This window comes from Podarcis raffonei, chromosome 15 (genome assembly GCF_027172205.1).
Source record: "Podarcis raffonei isolate rPodRaf1 chromosome 15, rPodRaf1.pri, whole genome shotgun sequence".
NCBI classification, from domain to species: domain Eukaryota; kingdom Metazoa; phylum Chordata; class Lepidosauria; order Squamata; family Lacertidae; genus Podarcis; species Podarcis raffonei.
The window spans coordinates 3,400,558-3,422,124 of NC_070616.1; the positions used below are offsets into that span (position 1 = coordinate 3,400,558).

General features: G+C 45.9%; 1 protein-coding gene across 3 annotated transcripts in view; it reads left to right on the plus strand.

Moving 5' to 3' along the window:
* The window catches only part of ULK2 (unc-51 like autophagy activating kinase 2), a 65,179-nt gene that overhangs the window by 20,581 nt on the left and 23,031 nt on the right, over positions 1-21,567 (plus strand). For all 3 annotated transcript variants that reach the window (XM_053366275.1, XM_053366276.1, XM_053366277.1), the window contains 9 exons: positions 4,965-4,997; positions 7,627-7,663; positions 8,656-8,829; positions 9,522-9,595; positions 11,627-11,728; positions 12,848-12,906; positions 13,083-13,165; positions 18,861-18,911; positions 20,386-20,474. In XM_053366275.1, the coding sequence (XP_053222250.1) occupies positions 4,965-4,997; positions 7,627-7,663; positions 8,656-8,829; positions 9,522-9,595; positions 11,627-11,728; positions 12,848-12,906; positions 13,083-13,165; positions 18,861-18,911; positions 20,386-20,474 (702 nt within the window). The remainder of the gene's footprint in view (positions 1-4,964; positions 4,998-7,626; positions 7,664-8,655; positions 8,830-9,521; positions 9,596-11,626; positions 11,729-12,847; positions 12,907-13,082; positions 13,166-18,860; positions 18,912-20,385; positions 20,475-21,567) is intronic.

Below are 21,567 nucleotides of genomic sequence, written 5' to 3' on the forward strand. Positions count from 1 at the left end.
AATCAAACTGGCTGTATTCAGGAGGCACAGAGCTGCAATCCCAAAATTTGCCAGGAAAATAACCAACAGATACTGGAGATTGACCCAAATGAACTGCGGGACAGGAAAGAGAATGGCATCTGGGTAAGATGCAAGGCATCCTGGGATGTAGTTTGAGTAAGACCATTCTATAAATGTGGCTATTCTTAGTCCCAAGTGCCACTTGCCCTGCTTGGCTGAATCATGGCACAGTCTCAGGGATGTCTTTTCCCAGCCCTGTCTCCTTGCAGTCTGTGCCAGGGGTCACAGCTGGGACCACTTTCTGTGACGTCTATGTTTTCCATTTGAGCTGGGAATTCTTCCTAGCCATTGGAAGGAAGGGGAGAGTGTGGTCAGGCCTGGTCTAGGCCCTTGGGAGACCATAGCAACCCCGTTACATTGCTTTACCTCTTCTCAACCCTCTTGCTGTTCTAGCAGTATCCCCCCTCCCTTTTGGTTGGGCCCCTCTAAACTTTTTTAGCACTGTCTGAAGTCTGTCCTTTTTTTAGGACGCTTGTTGCTATAATAATAGTAACGTCCAGGTTTGTAGATTGCAATATTTGCTGGGTTTGGGGTTTTGATGTTCTATTCATAAGCATAGAATTGTAGGGTTGAAAAGGGAACCCAATAGTTATCTAGTCCATCCCCCTGCAATGCACAGTTCCATGAAACAGAACATCTTGCTGGTGAAAAGTTGCTAGTAAACAAAGAATGTTGTTGGGTCAGCCAGGCTGCCATAAAAGTAGGCTTTTAAGAACACAAGAAGAGCCCAGCTTCTGGATCAGGCCAAGGGCCCATCTAGTCCAACATCCAGTTTTCGCAACTACTTATCAGAAGCCCCTGTGAATCCCACAAGAAAGACAAGAACGCAGTAGCCCTCTTCTCTGCCACAGCTGCTGCATTTCCACATCCCACAGGTGAGCGCTCGAGTGAGTCCGCAACCAAAGTCTCCCACCATAGTCTTCGTTAGCCAAATGGTTCACTCCCAAGAGTGCTTGCTGCTGCCTGCCCCACCTCAAACACTGCAATACAGAAATGTCACATGCAGCGTTATAAGCTCACTCTCTGTGGAATAACCAGTGCCATTTCTGGTGGCAGCAGCAGCTTTGCCTCTGATTGTCCTCATGGCCCTCCTAGCTGTTGGGCTATGGCGTTACCACATTGTTTGGATTGAAGGGTTACTCCTCCTTTTCCTAGTTTATTTCCCTAAGTTGATTGGCTGTGTCTGGGCTGCCCGGGGTGGGAGATGGGGCTGGTGTTCATAGTGTTAGGTCTGGCTTGCTGACCTCCTAACTGCTGGACTGTAGCTTTAGCTGGGTTGGGGTGGAGGGGAAGACGTGGACTTGGTACATGCATGTTCACTGTGTGCGAGGAGGGTTGTGTCTGAGGAGACAATGGAGTGTGCCTCCAGTGGTGAAGTCAAATTTCTCCCTTAGCAGCACCAAAGTGACCTCCCTGAGGCGCAAGCCTAGGCAGTGTGTATCAAAGTCCTGGACTGCCCAGACAACAAGACCCACCTCTTGGGACTTGCTGATGTAGTCCAAAGGAAAGTAGAGCAATACGGTGGACACCTGCTTGGCTGCCAGAGTTTCCAGAAGGAGGCGTACATGGTGTCTTAGGGACTCCACCCCAGATTTGTGTAGGGTTTACTCCTTAGCCTTTTCTTCTCCCAGAGATATCCCACAAGGCAGAGGAGGTTTAGGATCAAGAGTTTTCCTTCTCATAGATGGGCTACCTTCCCCAGTTGACAAGCCTGGGGTAGAGAGTATGGAATGGATTAAGTGATGTCATTGCAGTCATTGCTGCATATTGGTTGGTGTGTTCCATGCACTTGGTGGACAACAGTGTCAATTCCAGGTGCCCCTTGATGAGTGGATGTTTCTTCCCCACACCCAGTGTTACGTGCCTGATGTTGCTGTTAGTGGGGCATAGGATGCCCACCATGTTAGACTGACAGGTGACATTGTAGCAGTGGCCACCTTCACTGCACCATTGGATGTGTGCTGCCCGCTTTGAGGCATCTGCAGAAATGTATCTGCCTTTAATAAAGGAGCCAGGGAGCGCATTAGAAATAGACTCCATGGTTTTGCATTCACTTACAGGCTCAGCTATAACTAGAATTATCCAGAGCACTTATGTAAGCTGTTTCTCCTCTTTATTTTAAAGCCTTGTCATTTAGATTATGCATAGTTATCAAGGCCTTTGTGCTTTTATTTCTATTTCTGAGAATAAATGGTTTATTTTCAGCTAATAATATGTCTGTCTACTGAGTCTCCAAATGTGTGTATATTGTATGTGTACTTATTTATACTGTGTATGGGCCATTCTCATCCTCACTTCCCACTAAAAGATCCATAGCAGCAAAATAAGCGAGATTCCTGCCCTGATGGAGGCAGAGGGTTGAATGAAAAATGACAATCCCAGCTACTGTGGGGTGGTCCCAGGGGTTGTTGGGAGAGCTTTGTGTCCCCCCTACAGAAGGTCCCGAGTTCAATCCTTGGCATCTTGAAGAAAGAATCAGGTAGTCGTGCTGCCAGAGTGGGCTGGGGTCACCAACCTTTTTTATTTAGGTCCATGGGCACATTTGGATTTTTGAGTGAGTGCCCTCTTTGGGCCCTCCGCTTCTAAACTCCTTCCTCTTCCCCACTCCACCCCCTAAAAAGAGAGAGAGAAATAAAGTGTGTGTGTACACAACACTTTGCTTTTCCAAGGAATTTTGGTAAAAGTTAGATGCAATAGAATGAGTGAGTCTCTAAAAGCACATAGAGGTGAAAGAGGAGTTGGGAAAGAGTGTCTATGTAATTTTCAAGGGACAAAAAAGCAGCCAACCTCACTAGTTCATGAGCAGGGGAGCAGTGGGTGGGGGGACTCAAGAGATGTCGGGGCACCAGGGGCGAGACCTCAAAGGTGTCACTGTGCCTACGGATTGGCAACCCCTGACTTAGGCTGAGAGCTAGCCTAGCAACTTCCCTGGGGCTGCTGAGGTTGTAGGTGCTGCTTACTACTTACTAATGAGAAGTTTGAGTTTGACAGATGTAGTGCCAGTCTGAGTTTGACAGAAGCAGTGCCAGCTCTGCGAAGGTTGCCCTACCAGTTCATGGCTGTGACCGGATCTGAGCCCTGGATTTGAATCCATTGCTGTACATGCTGTGTGTCCACAGAGGCTCTTGTTTGCAGCCCTATGTGGGTCCCAACTGCCAAATGCGGTTTTTGCTGTTTGTTTGGGACAGAGAGAAAGGTTGCTGCTGGTCCCCAGGAGGTTGTGAGCCAAATTTACAGTTGGATTTTTGTCCTTGGAGCAGTCCACTCCCCACAGTCTGGATTCCAGATGAGTCAGGAGAGGTCAAGCCAGTAGGGAGGTATCTCAGCTCTGTTGCTGTATCAGATTTCTCCTGGGCCACAAGGGTGTTCTGTGCCCAGAGCTTGCTTCGGCGGCCAGCTTCCCAGAGCATGTGGGGAGCTTGAATTGAATGTTTGGGCTCTGTGACTTGAACGCCTGAGTTTATTCCAGGTCTTGGCAGCCTCAACAGAAGGTGCCTTTGCTAACCTTGAGCTTTCTAAGAGGTGGGATCTGTTGTGGCTTCCTTTGCTGGGGGAAGCAAGCAGCCTTCTTCAAAAAGAGCTGAACGGTGACTGTCTCTTCTGGTTCTGAAGCTCCAGGCCTAACATCTGAAAACAGAATTGTGTTTTTTTGTATGGCTCACTCCAATCTCTCAGCTTCACTTTGCTCATCACAGTCAGGCTCTCTGGAAGTATTTCAAATAATTATCCTTTATGCTAGCGGTAAGAGAGAGAAAAAGCATACCTAGAAAAAACACAAAGGAAACCGATTGGTTCCTAGAGAGAGGGGCTAACATTTCCTTCATTAACAACAAGATAAGCTGTCATGCATAAGTGGTTGGCAAATTTTATGGTATATTTTCTGTTCACGTGTAAAGTACCAGGCTGTTAGCCTGTAAAAAATAAATAATTATGCTGCCTTTGGTTTGCAGATTAGTGGGACTCTGGCAGCTCTCACCTTGTACCACTTAGTATGTGAATTAAGCACCAGGAACACATGGGCAGGGTCCTACTGCCTCCATGTTGTGTCTCCTGCCCACACATGGCAGCTTCTCCACTCAGGAATCTCTCTCTTTCTGGATATCTCTCCATCTCTGACTCTGTTTCCACACTCACACTCATACTCTTGCATACACCACCTTTAAAAGAGATGGCTCATATCATAGCCATAAAAATGTGAGAGCAACAGCCATGAAAACTAGGAAGGATTTCCCCAGCAGTTAAGGAAGAGCTTAATAGGCCCTCCCCTTAGCCTCTGGACCTTCTGTACTACAACTCCCAGCAACCCCAACCAAAATGGACAGTAGTCATGGATGATGGGAGTCGTAGTCCAAAAATCTGGTTTGGCAGTTCATATGTTGTGCCAAAGTTTAAGCCTCAGCTTTTTTAACTATGGTTTGAGGCAAAGTCTTGAGTTGAGCACTTGTGTGTGTATGTCCTTGCTAGTGCTTATTGAGACATCAGGTTAGAATTCATTTTTGAATAATGTCATCATCTGCTTCCTTTGCGGAAGGGCCACGGCTAAGTGGCAGAGCAGTTGCTTTGCATGTGGAAGGACCTAGATCCAAAACCCAGAATCCTCAGGTAGGGCTAAGATGATACTCTCAGCCTGAAACCCTGGAGAGCCCACCTCCAATTAGTATAGACAGGGATGTCCAACCCCCCAAGAGACTGCAATCTGCTCCCGGGGGAAAAAAACAACTGGCAGTGATCTACCCATTGGGGGCGGGAGTTCAGAGTTGTTGAGGCTTTTTTAGGGGGGCAGGTTGAAGTTGTTGACTGGACACCCCTGGTATAGACAATACTGAAGTAAATGGGCCAATGATCTGACTCTTTAGTCCTTTGTTCCTATTATTAAATAAGAAATTTCTCTGTTTCTCTTTCAGGAGATGCCCAATTCTGTCTTTCTGGTTATGGAGGTGTGTATCGAATTTTCTAATTTCTCCTGAATTTTAGTAGATTTTTTTTCTTTTTATATTGAAATGCCATACAAACAAACTGCAGCCTGCCTTGTTTAGCTGTAAAATCAAACGAGAATGTGTGCTACTTCCAATCCCAACCATCCAAATTGTGCAGTTAGGATGACCTATGTTTATATTGCACATAGTCAAGTACTTTATTACGGTCATAGACCAGCATAAGCAAAACATGTACATAAATAGCATAACAGTATGAATCTAAGCAAATAATTGTTAAATAAATAGGAGCTAGAACCAAACGTAAATTTAAACATATACATAGAATACTTAATTAAGCATAGATAATGGGTGAGTAAAAATTTATAAGAAAAATTAAAAGATCAGTTAACACAGCTAAATGGGGTGGGCTTCAGAAGTGTGGATCTAACAATATGGGCCTTCAGTTTAGGATTGAATTGTAGCATAGACCATTCTTTGTCGAATATCTATCATGGCAGCGCAAAATCTGGCGACTGAATATGTGACTTCTGGGCTCTCTTCCTGTAGTAATAGGGAGATGTTGCGTTGTTCTGAATGCCCAGGAAACATATATAAGATGGGCTGGATAAACCTAGTTCGAATGTCTATATAATACTGGCAATGAAGAAGGGCATGCTCTGTTGTTTCCTGCTGCCCACATATTAATCTAGTTCACATGTCACATGAAAACATGGTTAAAATAAACTGTGGTCTTCACAAGAACAAGCATTATTCGACTTGCATGCTGCAGTGAGTTGATCTTCTCCTGGCACACCAGTGAGGGGAAGGAAGACGAGTTATCATTCTGCTTGTCGTTATGTGTGTCTTCAGTCTCGTGGTTTGCTTATCTCCAGACAAACCAGGAGCAGAACCCTTGGGTTGTTTAGGAGAAACAGACTACATGCACTGTTTTGAATGCAACAGAAAGCCAGACTGTGGTTTGTTTCCTCCTGGTGCAGCATGCAAGGGGGAGGAGTGAAGCGCCCCCAGTTTCAGTTGCATGCACCATCTCACTGCCTGTTCATGTTAAACCGTATGTTATATTTTAACTATGGTTTACAGTGATGTGCAGACCAGGTCTGAGTTAAGAGGTCCCGTCTGTGCTCACGGTGCTATAGTTGTTAAAATACAGTTACTAAAGATGGTGTGTTCTTGAATGTCTTCTTCCTTCAGCCCATGTCAGCTGTGTCAAAGTAGAAAGAAAGAAAGAAAGAAAGAAAGAAAGAAAGAAAATGGAGAGTTTAGAGAGGGGGGAAGTGTTGGAGGTTGAGCAAAGATGTAAGAGGCTTTGCTGTACAGGAAAGAACACCAGATACTCAGTATTATGGTTTCTTTTTTGAAGCCACCATATATGAGAATTTCCAAGTTCAGTGTTTGGAGAGGCTGGTAGTAGGAGCTATTTGTCACTGATGACGTCCTGTTAAGCTGTGGGCGTGGGGTAGTTAATGGCAGAACTTCAAGCAGACCTGCAATATTCCTAAAAAGAATACGTTCGCCAGTGACTGCTGTAAGCTTCCAAATTCCCAAAGCATAAAGACACCACAGGGTTTTTCCAGACCTGCAAGTTTGCAGCTGAGAACAGGGTGTTGTGCCAAGCATTTTAGTCTCTTCTTCTAAACCCTATGGCTTCCCTAAACTTTTGGCAGAAAACAGCTCACATATTTCCAGTGCTTTCTCCTTTGCATCGAGTAGCAGCAGGATCTCTTTCTATTAAAAAATAAACAAAAAGTTCTGTCTCTCATTTGTATTTGTTCATCTGTGGCTTGAGAGCATTCTTTCCTTTACCCAGAGAAACAACTAATAGAGCTTAACATTGCCTTGCTGAGCGTCTTGGAGAACTGCTATTAACCACTTCAGGGGTTGTGTGTGTGTACGTGTACACACACAAACACAAAATATCAAGTGATACATTTATGAAATAAATAAGTAATACAACATGGGTTGTTAATTTCAGGTGCACTTAAAATAGACATGATTTAGTGAGTTCCATAAATTACATAGCAGCCTCGTTCACAATACCTGTGATTCTTAACCAAAATGTCTGTTAACTCTCCAAAATTGGTTAAATATGAATAATAGGAAATGTATTTGAATATACACACACAGATTTTTAAGATAATTAAACACTTAGGCTTCCTACAAATGGAGCAGTTTCTGATCTCCTAACCATGAATGAAGAGACTCGTATGCCCTCTCTGCTGTCTGGTTTGGAAATGTCCCCCTCCCCTTACTTTTCAGAATGGAGCCAAGATGCTGAGTTGTATCTACATTAGCAGTTTTCACAAATTATGGTCAATTCCAAATACAGGTTATATTATTATTATTATAACAAGGGCTGGAAACTCTGGTGGTGTGGCCCAGCCACGGTTTAGTGAAAATTGCCAGTCCAAATGTAGCTGCTCCATGGTTAGCTCAGAAAATTAAATTGTGGCAGTTATATCTATGTGCAGGAAGGGAATGGAAAGGATCACCCAAGCCTGGGGGAAGCTCCTGATACAGTTGATTGTGCCATGGTATGTTAGGTCTATTGTGGGCCTTGTTCACAAGCAGGCTGAGAAGTGCAGACACCCACAAATCTGATACTAACCCATTTCCTTTCTCTCTTGGGCAGTATTGCAACGGCGGAGACCTGGCAGATTACTTACAAGGTAATGGATTGCTTGTGGTTCTTAATTCATGGCTCAGAAGTCTCAGAGTGCTATGACGCTGCCCCGTGGCTGTCCCTTTTCCTGCAAAGTTTATGACTGGCTGGAGGGAGTTCGTTTTCTGGCTGTGTATTTTAATACCCTTTTGTTTCCAAAGCTGCCAGTAAACTAGTACAAGCTAAAATTGGCACCCGCTTCCTGTCAGTCATGCTTTCTCCATATACATTTTGAAAAAGGAATTGCACCGGGGAGGGTCAGCATGCTGCAAGACACTGTGCTCTGTTGTAGAATTGAGTCTGCAAGATAGCAGGCCTTTGTTTAGATTTCCTGGGATCTTGTGCCAACCGTTTCCTGAAATCTTTGGAGGAAGACGATAAGGCTTTGTGAGAAGAGGTGCTGGAAGCCAGGGGAAGAGATTCCTCTTCCATTGACTATAGGTTGGAGGAGAGATGCTTCGTTTACATGTGACCAGCATAATAAGCTGACAGACTGCATGGTGATTCAGAAATGCTTAATTTTGGGAAGTGATCCCTGCCTCACAGCTGTTGCAGGGGAAATAGGGTGTTTTTCTTCCTTCAAAGACCAGTGTGTTTTTCTTCCCTGTGTTCTCTCTCTCTCGGCCCTGTCTTAGCATATTTTTCTGTTGGTCACACTCAAGTGCGATGGAGAGTTGGGAACTGCCATTTGTATACAGGTGGTACATAGGAGCCAAAGCAGGAGTGTCCTTTAAATCCTGTTGATTCCACTGGGAGAGGTTTAAGGACGCTCTTAAAAGTACCACACTGAAAGAAAGTAACAGGACCCTTAAGTGCCCAACACTGACTGCATCCATCTCCCAGTGAATTTTGTATCTGCTGGAGCAAAGCATTTTTAAAGCCCTCTTTGGATTCAGTGGGGCAGCTTCGGCACATGCTTAGTGCTTCCCAAAGAGCTCTGTTCACGCTAGGAAGTTTCCAGGACTCTAAAAGGGATATAAAGTGCTTTTCTTCCCTCAGCAAAAGGAACGCTCAGCGAAGACACCATCCGCATATTCCTGCAGCAGATTGCTGCTGCCATGCGTATCCTCCACAGCAAAGGGATAATTCACAGGGACCTCAAGCCACAGAACATCCTGTTGTCGTACGCCAACCGCAGGAAATCAAACATCAGCGGCATACGCATCAAGATAGGTAAGTCGGCCCTGGTGCGCTGCCTCAGCAGGGTGGGAAACCACTGTGAGACATTACTGCTCATTTGCGTGCCTTTCTCTCTTCTACATTTGTAAAGAAGGGTGGATGAGCATGGTGAGTGCTCAACTGGACCCCTGTGCCCCTCTCTCCCCGCAACATAAAAGACCAACCTATGCATTTGTTACTGAGATGCTCATTGGAGAGCTGTGATTGGCTTTAGCACCCTCTCGAGTGCTTGTTTCTTGACCAATCTGGCTTTGCCCCTCAGTCTAATGCATCCCTGCTAGCTAGGGATGATGGGAGTTGTCCTCCCAAAACAGCTGGAGACTCAAGTTTGAAGAACCCTGGCTCTAATGTATGGACCATCCCCACATTCCACAGGTGTGTTTCTTTTTACAATGGTGACTTGGAACAAAGCAGACTGGGTGTGCTTTCGTTCATTGCTCTTGAATCAGTCATTTATGCATTCAGCTGCTGACTGAGAACCGTTTCTGCTGACCCCAAAGCCGCTTGCATTGCGACTGGGGGAGACGGCAAAAGGGGCCCTTGCTTTGGAAGCCTTCATATTTGTGGTATTTTGTAACATAAAAGGGCAGCAAGGTGGTCTATGATAAAACCTACCTCCCCCCCCCCCAAAAAAACCCCACCCCACCAAAGGGTAGTTAAAGAGATGTATGCTTTCCTTTAAACAGCTGACTTTGGGTTTGCTCGTTATCTCCAGAGCAACATGATGGCTGCCACCCTCTGTGGTTCCCCTATGTATATGGTGAGTAACAGCTCATTACCTTTTCACTGCTGTCATCAGACTTTGGACCCATACACACTATACATTTAAAGCAGTATCATGCCATTTTAAATAGTCAAACCACCCCACCCCCCCGAAATCTGGGAACTGTAGTATTTTTAAAGAGGGTGATGAGAGTTGTTAGGAAACCCCTGTTCTACTCCCAGAGCTGCAATTCCCATGGTTCCCTGGGAAAGGGCATTGACTTTTAAACCTTTCTGGGAGTTGCAGCTTTGGGAAAGGCAAGGGGTCTCCTAACAACTCCCAGGGCCCTTAACAAACTACTGTTCCCAGGATTCTTTAAGTATTTGGTAAAGGTGGGGCCTTAAACTGAGAATTTTCAGTAATACTACTCAGATTTATGTATTTTTGTCTTTATCTGCTTCCACTGTTTCTTGTCTTGACCTAAAAGTGGTTTACATTTTTTAAAAGTCAGTAAATCAAATCATTGCAAATCACAGTGCACCATTAAAATCAGAGTAGAATATCAATAATCTAGCTTTCTGACCAGCCTCCAAAGCATTCTGTATTATCAGTAAAAGCGTTATTGGTAAATTTTACCAACACTCTTATAAGTCAGTGCTGTTATCCCCATACTGCAGACAAGGAACTGAGACTGTGCCTTGTCTGGTGTCCCCTAAGTGCTGCATCCTTCAACCTTCATGGTTGGCTAAGCTGGCTGAGGATGAGAAGAGCTGGAGTCACAACATCTGGGGACCTTCAGGAGGAAGGAAAAGAAAAGAATACACCTCCCTACTCATCTTGGGGGACACCCCCCAATATATTTCGGGACTGGCATCCCTCTGACACTACATAGCATGGCAGGAGAAAGACTTTGGGCAAAGGGGATTAATTTGCTTCCCTCCTCCAAGTAAAAATTGGACTTGAAAATTGGTGTGTTGGGAGCAGGAAATAACACTTACCAGGAGATTGCAAAGGCAGCAGTAGATCAGCCATGATAGTGAAAAATCTGTTCCAGGCAGGATGCTGGCGCTCTCCCAGTCCGCAGATTCGATGTTTGGCACAGTGTCTGTTATCTCAGGGGAAACTTTGTCTTGAAAGAGGAATGTGCTCCCCCACCCTGGTTTAGCCGGCCCAGAAGAGGAACTCTTATCAGAAGCCCCACTCAGGTTCTAACGCAAAGAAAGCCAACTTTGATCCTGCAAAAAGAAGCTGGTGTGAAGGCAGCCCTTAGACACTTCTCTCATGGTGCCTCGCCCTTTGTGAAACTCTGCCCCACCGCCCTGCAGAGGGGAAGGGTCGCGGAGAAGTCCAGTTGCAGCAGGAAGTGATCTGACCATGGCACTTCCTTCGTTTCGCTTTTACTTAGTGTTAGATCACCCATGTCCATAGAGATGAACACCAGGTCTAAGGCATGTCCGCAACTATGAGTTGGGCCAAATTTATTCAGGGACAGCATGGATGTTAAAATCCCCTAGGTCAACCAAACTAGGTGTCTCCAGGAGAACATCTGCAGCGACCTGAAGAAGCTTGGGAAGGGAATCCTTGGTGCAGCGGGGAGGTCAGTACACCAAAAGGGATCCTGTACTGCCCCTATTGCCCAACGTCCAGAACATGCACTCAGAAAACTGGGTCTTCCCAATAGGACGCATGGTGCAGGCTAATGACTTCCTAAAGATCACTGCAACCCCCTCTCCCCACCCAAATGACCTGGGCTGCTGTGTGTAAGAGAAACCTGGTGGACAAGCAGCGGCAAGAACAGGCCCACCTGCCTCATCCAACCAAGTCTGTCACACATGACAGGTCAATTCCTCCATCCACGATCAAGTCATGGCCGGCAGTGATCTTGTGGGTCCTTGCCCTGGCATTGCACAGCAGCACCTTAAGGTCATGTGGCTCACTCTTGATTCCAGCATCTTTCCGGTCAGAACCAGACCTGGAGGTAGAGATAGTCTTCAAACAATGACTAAACCTACTTCCTTGGTAATGGCATGGTCTGGTGCTAGCCTAACTCCTCCTCCTACCCATGATCACACTCTTTGCATCTTTCAGGCTCCTGAAGTGATCATGTCGCAGCACTATGATGCGAAGGCCGACCTCTGGAGTATCGGAACGGTGATCTATCAGTGTCTGGTTGGAAAGCCTCCTTTTCAGGTATGGGCAGCTTAAACTCTGCCTGCCACAGTGGGCAGAGAATGGAACAGTTTGAGGGATGCTATCCTTCCCTCCATATCATGTCCTAAGGTTGAGAGTGGGGCTCCCGGCTTGTGAAACACTCTCCAGGAAGGCTCACCTGACCCCTTAGTTACATATCTTTAGTCGCCAGGTGAAAACATGTCTCTTTTCCCAAGCCTTTGGCTGATTAAACAATCTGTGGCCTTTTTAACTGTGTGGCAGGGTATTATTTTTGTTTGTTACTAGGTTATTGTCAGGGAACTGCCATCTGAGACTAAGGAGGTGAAAGGGCTCATGGAGGGTGAGAGAGACCATTCAGCGGAGGAGGGGACCAGCAGGGGGAGAAGTGGAGTTCCAAGGGAAAGTGAGTCGGAGGGAGGGCTCAGAGACACTTCAAGCGGGAGCAGCGGGGAGATTTCAGGACCTCCTGTAGGGACACCCACTCCTCGGCGGAAACTGTCACGCCGAGAGTCCAGAAGACGCGTTTCCGTTAAGGAGCTTTTATGCTGGAAGAAGTTCCGTAAACGCCCACTGTCCGATTCAACGAGCGATTGATGGAGTCATGTTTAAGGAGCTCCATCACAGACAGAGGTTTGGGGACTTAGCCAAACTCTGAGGGATTAGGATTTTACGCACAAGCAGCTCATCATCCCATCACAGTTATGTATTTTTTTATTTCTATATTGTAAACAGCCATGTGATCCTCAGATGAAGGGTAGCATAGAAATTGGATAAATAAATGATGTCTGGCAAGTGTCAGCTGGGCCTGGCCAGTAAAAAACAGCTGGGCCAGCCAAATTAGCCAGCCTAGCAGACCTCATTGAACCCATAGGTTGAGGTTCCTCACACATGCTCTCCCAGTAGGTATCTGCTCTTCATTTTTAAATAAACACATTTCCCCGTAGATGTTCTGTGCTTGTGAGGGCATCAGTTTGGCCACTGTGAGAACAGAATCCTGGGCTTTGTAGGCCTTTGGCCTGATCCAGCAGCAGCCAGGCTCCCTTGGTGCCCTTTGTTCTCACACAGGTGTATGTTAAGGACATTAGGGGTTTGGGGTAAATACAACTTGGCAAATCACACTTATTCTCCCTTTCACAGGCTAACAGTCCTCAAGACCTCAGAATGTTTTATGAAAAGAACAGGAATCTGATCCCTAGGTATGTATGTCCACTTTTGTGGAGGGTTTTTGATATCTGCTAGAATCTTAAGAATTTGAATAACTTTACCTCTGTTGAAGGGTGACAGATCGTCAATGTGTTTTGTTCAGTAGGACTCGTATGATTTATATATAGTAAAAATACAAATCTCCCACTTAGTTCTCTTCTGTATTCAGTGTTCCCAGGGAAACATCAGCTTCCTTGGCTGACCTGCTGTTGGGTTTGCTTCAGAGAAACCAGAAAGATAGAATGGACTTTGGTAAGTAAACATTTTATGACTCCTTGCCTCCCCTGCCCAAGTAATTATTTTGCTTTCTTGTGTGAATCAGTGTGCTTGAAGGTTATCAGTTTGGTGGTTTTAATAGGCTTGAGCTGCAGTCTTGGTTTGGTGTGTTTGTCCATCGTGGAAAGTTAAGCGGTGCCTTTTATAGAACTTGTTCAACGCACTGGATATGCTAGCTTTTGAATTGCACAGAACACTTCAGATGTTCAAAGTGTTAGTTAAGTTCATTTATTTTATTTCATAAAATTTATACACTGCATGATTGTAAAAAAACACCTCAAAGCTGTTTAAAGCAATACCATTATCAATATGAAGAATTAACAATAAACCTTTCAATAAATTTAATTCGACAATAAACTAAAAATAGATTAAAACTCTTACTAACTTTCTAAATATAGGCTTGTCTAAAGAAAAATATTTTTGGAAGGCACCGAAAAGAGCACTGTGAAGGAGCCTACTGCCCAATAGCAGTAGACAGGGTTCCAAAGTGTAGCTGTTGCCTCAAAAAAATATTGAATGCTTACAAATATGGAACAAGTACAAAGTGGCACCTGTAACAGTCATTTTTCAAATGAGAAGCGATTGGGAGATTGGAGTGAGTCACCTCTATTAAGAAAATGAAAGAGAAGACAGGAGAAGGAGTGGGGAAGAGCAAAACATTGGCGCTACTTTGTGAGATCAGATGGTCAGGGCAACCCAAACCCTCCTTAATTGTGGGATTGCAAAGGGGTGGCTTGGATAGTGTGAGTAGACCACTTTTAGGTTCAGGGTACTGGACTTGCATCTTGGCCATTGGAATGAGGCATGCATGGCCCTTTAACCTTATTTTTGCACCGGCTTGTGAGTTTGAAGCCAGGCAACTTGGCTCTGTGTTGCAATAAAACAAAGAGTTAACAGAATGAATGGGCTGAAGAAACTCCACAAAACGCCACCCATTCAGCCCTCAGGTGAGATTTCCTCTTGCCCAAAGCAGAACCCACCTATCGTGCAATCATGGTGTGGGTTGGGGCATACCTGTGCTGAAGGAAGCAATGCCTTTCAGGGAACCAGGAACCAGCATGCAAATGCTGTGTCTCTGAAGCAGGATTGTCATCTCGACCCCAAACCCGAAAGGGGAGTTATAACAGATGGGTGTGATGGGAAACCACTCCTGAAAGGAAACTGATTGGTGCAGAGTAAGCCCTACCCACCCCCACTTCTAGAAAAGTGGAGAAAGCCCTTCCCCTTACAGCTCATCTTATATGAGAGAATTCCCTTAGAAAGGGGCAAACCTTGGCCACAGAGACACACTTTCTCTCTTCACATGCCAGCCTCTTCACAAGGATCATCAGGTCAGAAAGCTTCAAGGTAAGGAATTGTGTTGCCCAGCAGTTAGCCTAGCTCAGAGCAGCTGCAGGACAGAGTCCTACGGTTCTGGAAACTACACACAAATTCTAAGGCATAGAGTTCCTGACCCAGCCTCCTTTTTGCAGCCATAAAAGCTCCTCTGAGCACTGGATAGGTGAAAGTTTCACCCCCCTTTTGTCTTCCAGAATCCTGTGCCAGAATTGTCATGCTCCATGGTCTCACCTCTTTTCCGCCACCCTTTTTAGCATATCTCTCCCTCTCCATCTCTCTGGTTGTGAATTCAGGGATTTGTGTCCTCAACTGTATATACAGTACCACATTGTTCAGTGTGTCATTGAATTTCCCTTTGCCACTCCACTTCAATAGATCTGGTGCTTCAACATTCAATTCAGCTCTGTGAATTCCCAGATCCTGAACATAATCTCAGGGCGGGGTGTATTAGACCCATGTAAAAGATGCCTCTCCTTTCACAAGCTTGTTCTAGGGTCATGTGTGCAATGCACTTACATGCAGGTTCCCAGAGGCACGTGTTGACATTTGATCAGAGACTAGAGGCTGAGTTGGCCTCTAGCTGACCACCAAATTGGGGCAATGGACGCCCCAAAAACCAGATAGCAGAAACCCCTGAAAACAAGGTGTTCTGCGGGAAGAGAGGGGTTGAGCCAGCCCAGGGTCCCTGGGGCCTCCCTGCCATCATTGAACCGACACAGGGATCAAGCCCAATCATCCTGCCACCTTCAGTGTAACCGACCCTACAGGGTGGTTGCACAAGGATATGGGTGTGGCAATTAAGAGTGTAGAGGGGAGACAGTATGTTCTATCGGTTAGAGTCTTTGACTAAGAGCTGGGAGATTGGGGTTCTAGTCCCCACTCTGCCATGGAGCTCACTCAGCTTAACCTACCTCGCTGGGTCGTTGTAAGGAGAAAATGTGGAAAGGAATAATCATATATGCCAGTTTGAGCTCCTTGGTGGAAAACAATGTGGGATATGAATACAATTATAAACAAAACAAAACAAAAATTTCCTTCCAGTAGCACCTTAAAGACCAACTAAGTTAGTTCTTGGTATGAGCTTTCGTGTGCATGCACACTTCTTCAGATAGAAGTATCTGAAGAAGTATCTGGTATCTGAAGAAGTGTGCATGCACACGAAAGCTCATACCAAGAACTAACTTAGTTGGTCTTTAAGGTGCTACTGGAAGGGAAAAAATTTTTTGTTTTGACTATGGCAGACCAACACGGCTACCTATCTGTAACTGGAATTATAAACAAGTAAATCACCTATTAAGATGGATACTTAATTTCTGGGATCGTTGGGTTCTTAAATCCATTTATTTAAATGCAGGTTGACTCTAGATTGGCTTTTCATTTTTATTTCGTCTGTCTTGAATATGCAGCAACGTGATGAGAAGGGGCAGGTAACAGGAAGCAAGCTACTCCAGAGTGGGCAGTTCTCCTCCCCCTCTTTGCTTTCTGCTCAGCTGTTCCTGTGGCACTTCCGGTTAGGGATGTTAGGTGGTAAATAGCAATGATCTGTTTACATAATCCTGGGTTTCTTGGAGGTATGAGGATTACGCCGAAAGCACAAAAAATTAAAAGCCAAGCTTTAAAAGCATGAACAAATTTTCATACAACCTGCAAACAGCAGTGTGTTAAAAGAAAAGAACGAACAGCCATAGAGGAACGACACTGAAAATAGCTTGCTGAACTATTTATAGTGTTCTGCGTCGACTTGGCCTTCGTGATTGTTGTCTGGAAGGTTTCTGACGAAATCCTCTTTCTGCCAGCTCAGGCTTTGAACAGTCGCTGACCAGCTGATGCTTGGCAGCTGTTTGCGGTGTGGGGGGTGGGGAGAGGAAAACACAATGTTTTGTGTTCGCTTTTCTAACTGTCAGAGACATAACTTTGCTTTCCTCTTGCTTTTGGGACTTAGCATTTAAAAACATGGCACCAGGTCAGAGAAGGCTGAACTGCAGCGTGCCAAACAATTAACCTTTTTTAAAAAAATAAATAAAAATACCACCAGTGAAGGGGACCCCGTCCCATTCAAGGAGCTCACTGCTGCTGCTACTGTAACCCTTTTTATCTTCACAACAGACTTGCCAGGTAGGCTAGGTCAGGGGGTTGCCAGTGGAGAGGACGTCCCTGGCGCTTGTAGGGCCATCTCCCTCTGTTGAAATGAGGCTTGAAAGAAGCACGCCATTGTAGCCAATAATCCTGCTTTTAAATGTATTCATTAATATGAGCAAGTCCAGCATAGGTGTCCAAATGAAATTGAGATTAGTGAGATTTCCCACCTATTGGGTGATAGATGGTGCGTGTTTTTCTTTCCAACCTTGCAACCTGAGTCTCTTGGCCACCACAAGGGCTCTCACAACCCACTTCCATTGCTCGTCTGTTAGTCCCCACACCACAGGGAAGTCCAGTTTAGGAAATCAGTAACTTGGGAGGCGGCTGGAGCCCTCCTCAAGCAGCTGCCCGGCAGCCTTTTGCAGGACAGCATGTGCTAACTCCAGGACAGCAAAGCCGCTTATCAAGGGTGTCTGGACTCTCCCTCCTGAGCCGCAGAACACCCTGTTCTGACTCAGGGTGTCAAAGCCTGTTGGACCTGCAGTGCTAGACCTGTCCCCCTCAGCTTAAAATGACTCGGGGGAGGGAGGTGGCTGAGTTTGATAACGCATTCTCCTGGGTTCACTGCTGTTTGCTCTGAGCCTTGAACAGGGACACTTGGGTCCAAGCTCTGTTAATCATCCCTACCGCTGCTCTGAGCGATGTTTAGCTGAGTACAAAAACAAAGCTGCTGTTGTTAGCTCACTGGTTTTGGCCTGAGGGTGCAGTTACTTTTGCTTTGCAACAAGGTGTTGTACACAAGATGAGCAATCTGTGTAGTGTAGCTGTTAGAATTGTGATAGGAATTTTATGGTCTTAGATATATGGTAATGTTCATAAGTGTACCAACCAAGCGCGTACATAGATCAGCACAGGAAGACCGACCTGGAACCATTTTGATTCCTAAACTGACCAAATGTTTTCTCTGCAAGGTCAAAGTGGGAAACCTCCCCATTGTCTCTTTCCTCACAAATCCTGTCTTAAGGACACATTTAAGATATGAATAGGGTGTGAGCCTGTGACCTGCCCCAGGAACTAAGTATTTATCACTACAAAAGAATGGCCGGGCTCCCCAGACAATCCAATCAACCTGCCAGACAGGAGATAAACAACAACAGGAGAAAAACAATATTCAAATTTCTGTTTTAGACTGCCTTTTCTGTGATGTAGGTGTGATGTATCTGAGGGGTGGTCTTAGGTTACACCCCTTCTGTGATGTATGTATGATGTTTCTGGGGGTGGATCTACAAGGTGGCAATTTCAGAAGTCTTTATAAGGCCTTGCGCGCCATTTTTCTGGGTCCTCTTCCTCTCCTGCGGGTGAGGGGAGCACCCTGTTGCAACAGATCAATAAAGATCAAGCTTACTAGCTGCTTTGCTTCTCAGTATTCTCTGGTTGGCCTCTGTTATTCTCTCCTACCAATAGGGAACCTATGTAAGGACTCTATATGGGCTCTTGGATACCCCATAAGGGAAAAGGGCAATTTTTGTTTACAACAGAGTGTTGAACCAGGGTTCAAATCCCCACTCAGCCATGAAGCTCACTGGGTGACCTTAGGGGTCAGTGCCTGCCTCTCCGCCTAACCTACCTCCCATTGTCCCATTGTTGTTGTGGGGATTAAATAAGGAGGGAGGGGAAACCATGTTACTCCACCTTGAGTTCCTTGGAAGGAAAGATATAAATGCAATAAATAAATGACTGGGGAGGGGACAACTATGCACCCCCATCAGGGCACACTGGGCTCTACCAATTACAGTACATGTTATTATTTTAAAAATGAAAACTTTACATTCCCCCCTTTTTTTGCTGCCATTGCCAAATATTGCAACCCAACCCCACCCCTTCTCCATGATCTGTAAAGTGTGTCTTTCAATTAATACAAGCAGCGCTTCAAAAACTGGAAGCCAAGCCTGTGTCTGTGAGGAAATGGGCTTTTAAGTACCTGCCTTCGATTCCTCTGGCCAGCTGCATCTTTACAGTGATGGACTGTATTTCTTTTCCAAGTGTAATAGCAACACATACGCTAGGAAAGCGTTAATCTTTCATGAGCTCTTTTTGAGCCCTGGATGGAGAAAAGTGTGTGTGTGTGTGTGTGTGTGTGTGTAGAGAGAGGGAGGGAAGGAGGGAGTTGTGATCCCTCACCCTGCAGCTCTGCAGCCCCCTTCTGGATTAGAGGCTAATGTGTCATGCAGCCAACTTTTTTCCTCTCTTGCAGAAGCCTTCTTCAACCACCCTTTCCTCGACCAGGTTTCAACGGTCAGAAAGTGTAAGTCAGAATTCCCTTCTGCCTTATTTTTGCTCAACCCCCACCCCCCATACTTATAGAATCATAGAATTGTAGAGCTGGAAGGGTCACTGAGGGTCATCTAGTCCAACCCCCTGCAATGCAGGAATCTCAACTACCCTTTTAAATGTCTTTGTGGGGATGGGGGTATTCCTTTTGAATAGTTTATAGCCCTCATCCCAACAGGTTTCAGCAATGCCTATTAGGTCATATTTGCCATCCTGTATTAAGAGCTCAAATTTGTCTTGCTTGTTTCCCATGCTCTGCATTAGTATAGAGACAACTGAAACCATGAGTCATTCCCCCCAGCTGCTTCCTTTTTTTAGTTTCCTACCCTTTAACACATTTATGGAGCACCACCACAGGTTCTTGTGTATCAATGATGCTATTATCCCCAGTACTTTTTGTTGTGATCATTCATTCATTCATTCATTCATGAATAAATCCCATCTGGCTGGGTTTCCCCGGCCACTCTGGGCGGCTTCCAAAAAAATATTAAAATACAGTAGTCCATCAGATAGAATAAGGTTTCCCAAACAGGCCTCCCTTCAGATGTCTCCTAAAAGTCTGATAGTTTTTTCCTTTGACATCTGGTGGGAGGGTGTTCCACAGGGCAGGCGCCACTACTGAGAAGGCCCTATGCCTGGTTCCCTGTAACTTTGCTTCTCGCAGAGAGGGAACCTCCAGAAGGCCCTTGGCGCTGGACCTCAGTGTCCGGGCAGAACGATGAAGGTGGAGACGCTCCTTCAGATATATTGGACCGAGGCCGTTTAGGGCTTTAAAGGTCAGCACCAACACTTTGAATTGTGCTTGGAAACGTACTGGGAACCAATGTAGGTCTTTCAAGACCAGTGTTACGTGGTCTTGGCGGCCGCTCCCAGTCACCAGTCTAGCTGCCGCATTCTGGATTAATTGTAGTTTCTGGGTCACCTTCAAAGATAGCCCTGTGTAGAGCGCATTGCAATAGTCCAAGTGGGAGATAACCAGAGCATGCACCACTCTGACGAGACAGTCTGTGGGCAGGGAGGGCCTCATCCTGTGTATCAGATGGAGCTGATAAACAGCTGCCCTGGACACAGAATTGACCTGCACCTCCATGGACAGCTGCGAGTCCAAAATGACTCTCAGGCTGCACACTTGGTCCTTCATGTACCTACCTCATGCATCATACTCTGTTCCTTTGCAAGGTTACCGCTCCTTTAGACATTCTACCCCCTCCGAGTCTGAGAGACTTGGGGTTTTTTATTGCAATGTAGTGGAGGGGGATCCTCTTTCCATGTATTAGTGGCTTTAAATGTTGCCGAAAGCTTTTGTCTGCAGCATGGCAATTTTCATGCCGGGAGGGGGCTACTAAGGGCGATCTCGGTAGTTTCTCTTCATATGTCCCCCCTCCCCAAAAGAAACACTGAAACTCCTCAGAACCTGCACTTTCCTTACATTGTTCTCCTTTCCACAGCTTGCCCTGTGCCAGTGCCGACGTACACGGGCTCCGTCTCTGGCAGCTCCTGTGGCAGTTCCCCCTCCTGCCGGTTTGCTTCTCCCCCAGTAAGTTCTGTTCTGATTTGGGAGGCCACAGTCTTTGTCCCTGGGGAGCAGAAATCCATCCTGGGTGCACCTTCAGTCTCAACTTCTCAGCTTCCGCTTTTAAAAAGCCAGGAAGGAAGGAAGCGGAAAGACAGAAGAGTTTATAGCCCTTGTGAGATGCTGTACTGCCTGCAGCCATCAGGAGCAGGCATCACGGGGCAGGAAAGAAGCAAAGCCAAGGGTCTAGGCAGCCTCAGTTTCCCCAGAGTCGCCCTCAGGTTGCCTGTTGAAGGATGTGCACAAAACTGGCTAGGGAGAAGACAGAGAGACCTTTTGTCATTGTTGAGAAACTATCTCCAAGCGTTAAAAGATGTCCCACTAATGTTTCTAGCCCCAGCTGAGATGAAACTTGAAAGTATACAAGGAAGTAGTTAGCGAAACTTCAAAGATCATAACTGAGGTGCTGAGCAATTACTCTTGGTTAGTCAGTGGTGGACGTGGCCTAGGGGTGGCAGAATCAACAAGGCCAGTAAACTTGATCAAGCTGTTTCCAGGCAGAGACTGGTGCATTATGGGTTCTTCTTGTTACATTTCCCCTTCCGCCATCAAGTGCAGCAGCTCCCCAAATGTTGTTTGACTTCTTAAACATAGAGTTAATTTTTAATTATCAGTCTGGGCTGCAGTTCCACTTGAAGGGCCTTCCTCAATGACTCCTCTCTTCCGCTCTAGTGACCCTTATTATTTCTGCTTTCCCCTGGTCCCTGTTGACCCAGCAGCCGTCTTCTCTTGGGTGAACAAGGTGTCTCCTTGCAGAACAGTTAGCAGACAGTCGGGAGCACATTTTCTGCAGGCTCTTTCCTTCCACAACCGTGTATTTTCTGCTGTTTTGGTGGGTTTTGTCGTGTTTGCCTGGGGGACTTCGGTGCAAAATAGAGAACAGTGGCATCTTCCGTACTGGGCCAACTTTTGGGTGGTGCTGAGAGAAATTTATTTTAGAGCAGAGGTTGGGAAGCTTTTATCAGTCTGAGGGCCACATTCCCCTCTGGGCAACCTTCTGAGGACCCCATGCCAGTAGTGGGTGGGGCTAGAGTAGAGATGGGAAGGCCTGGAAAAA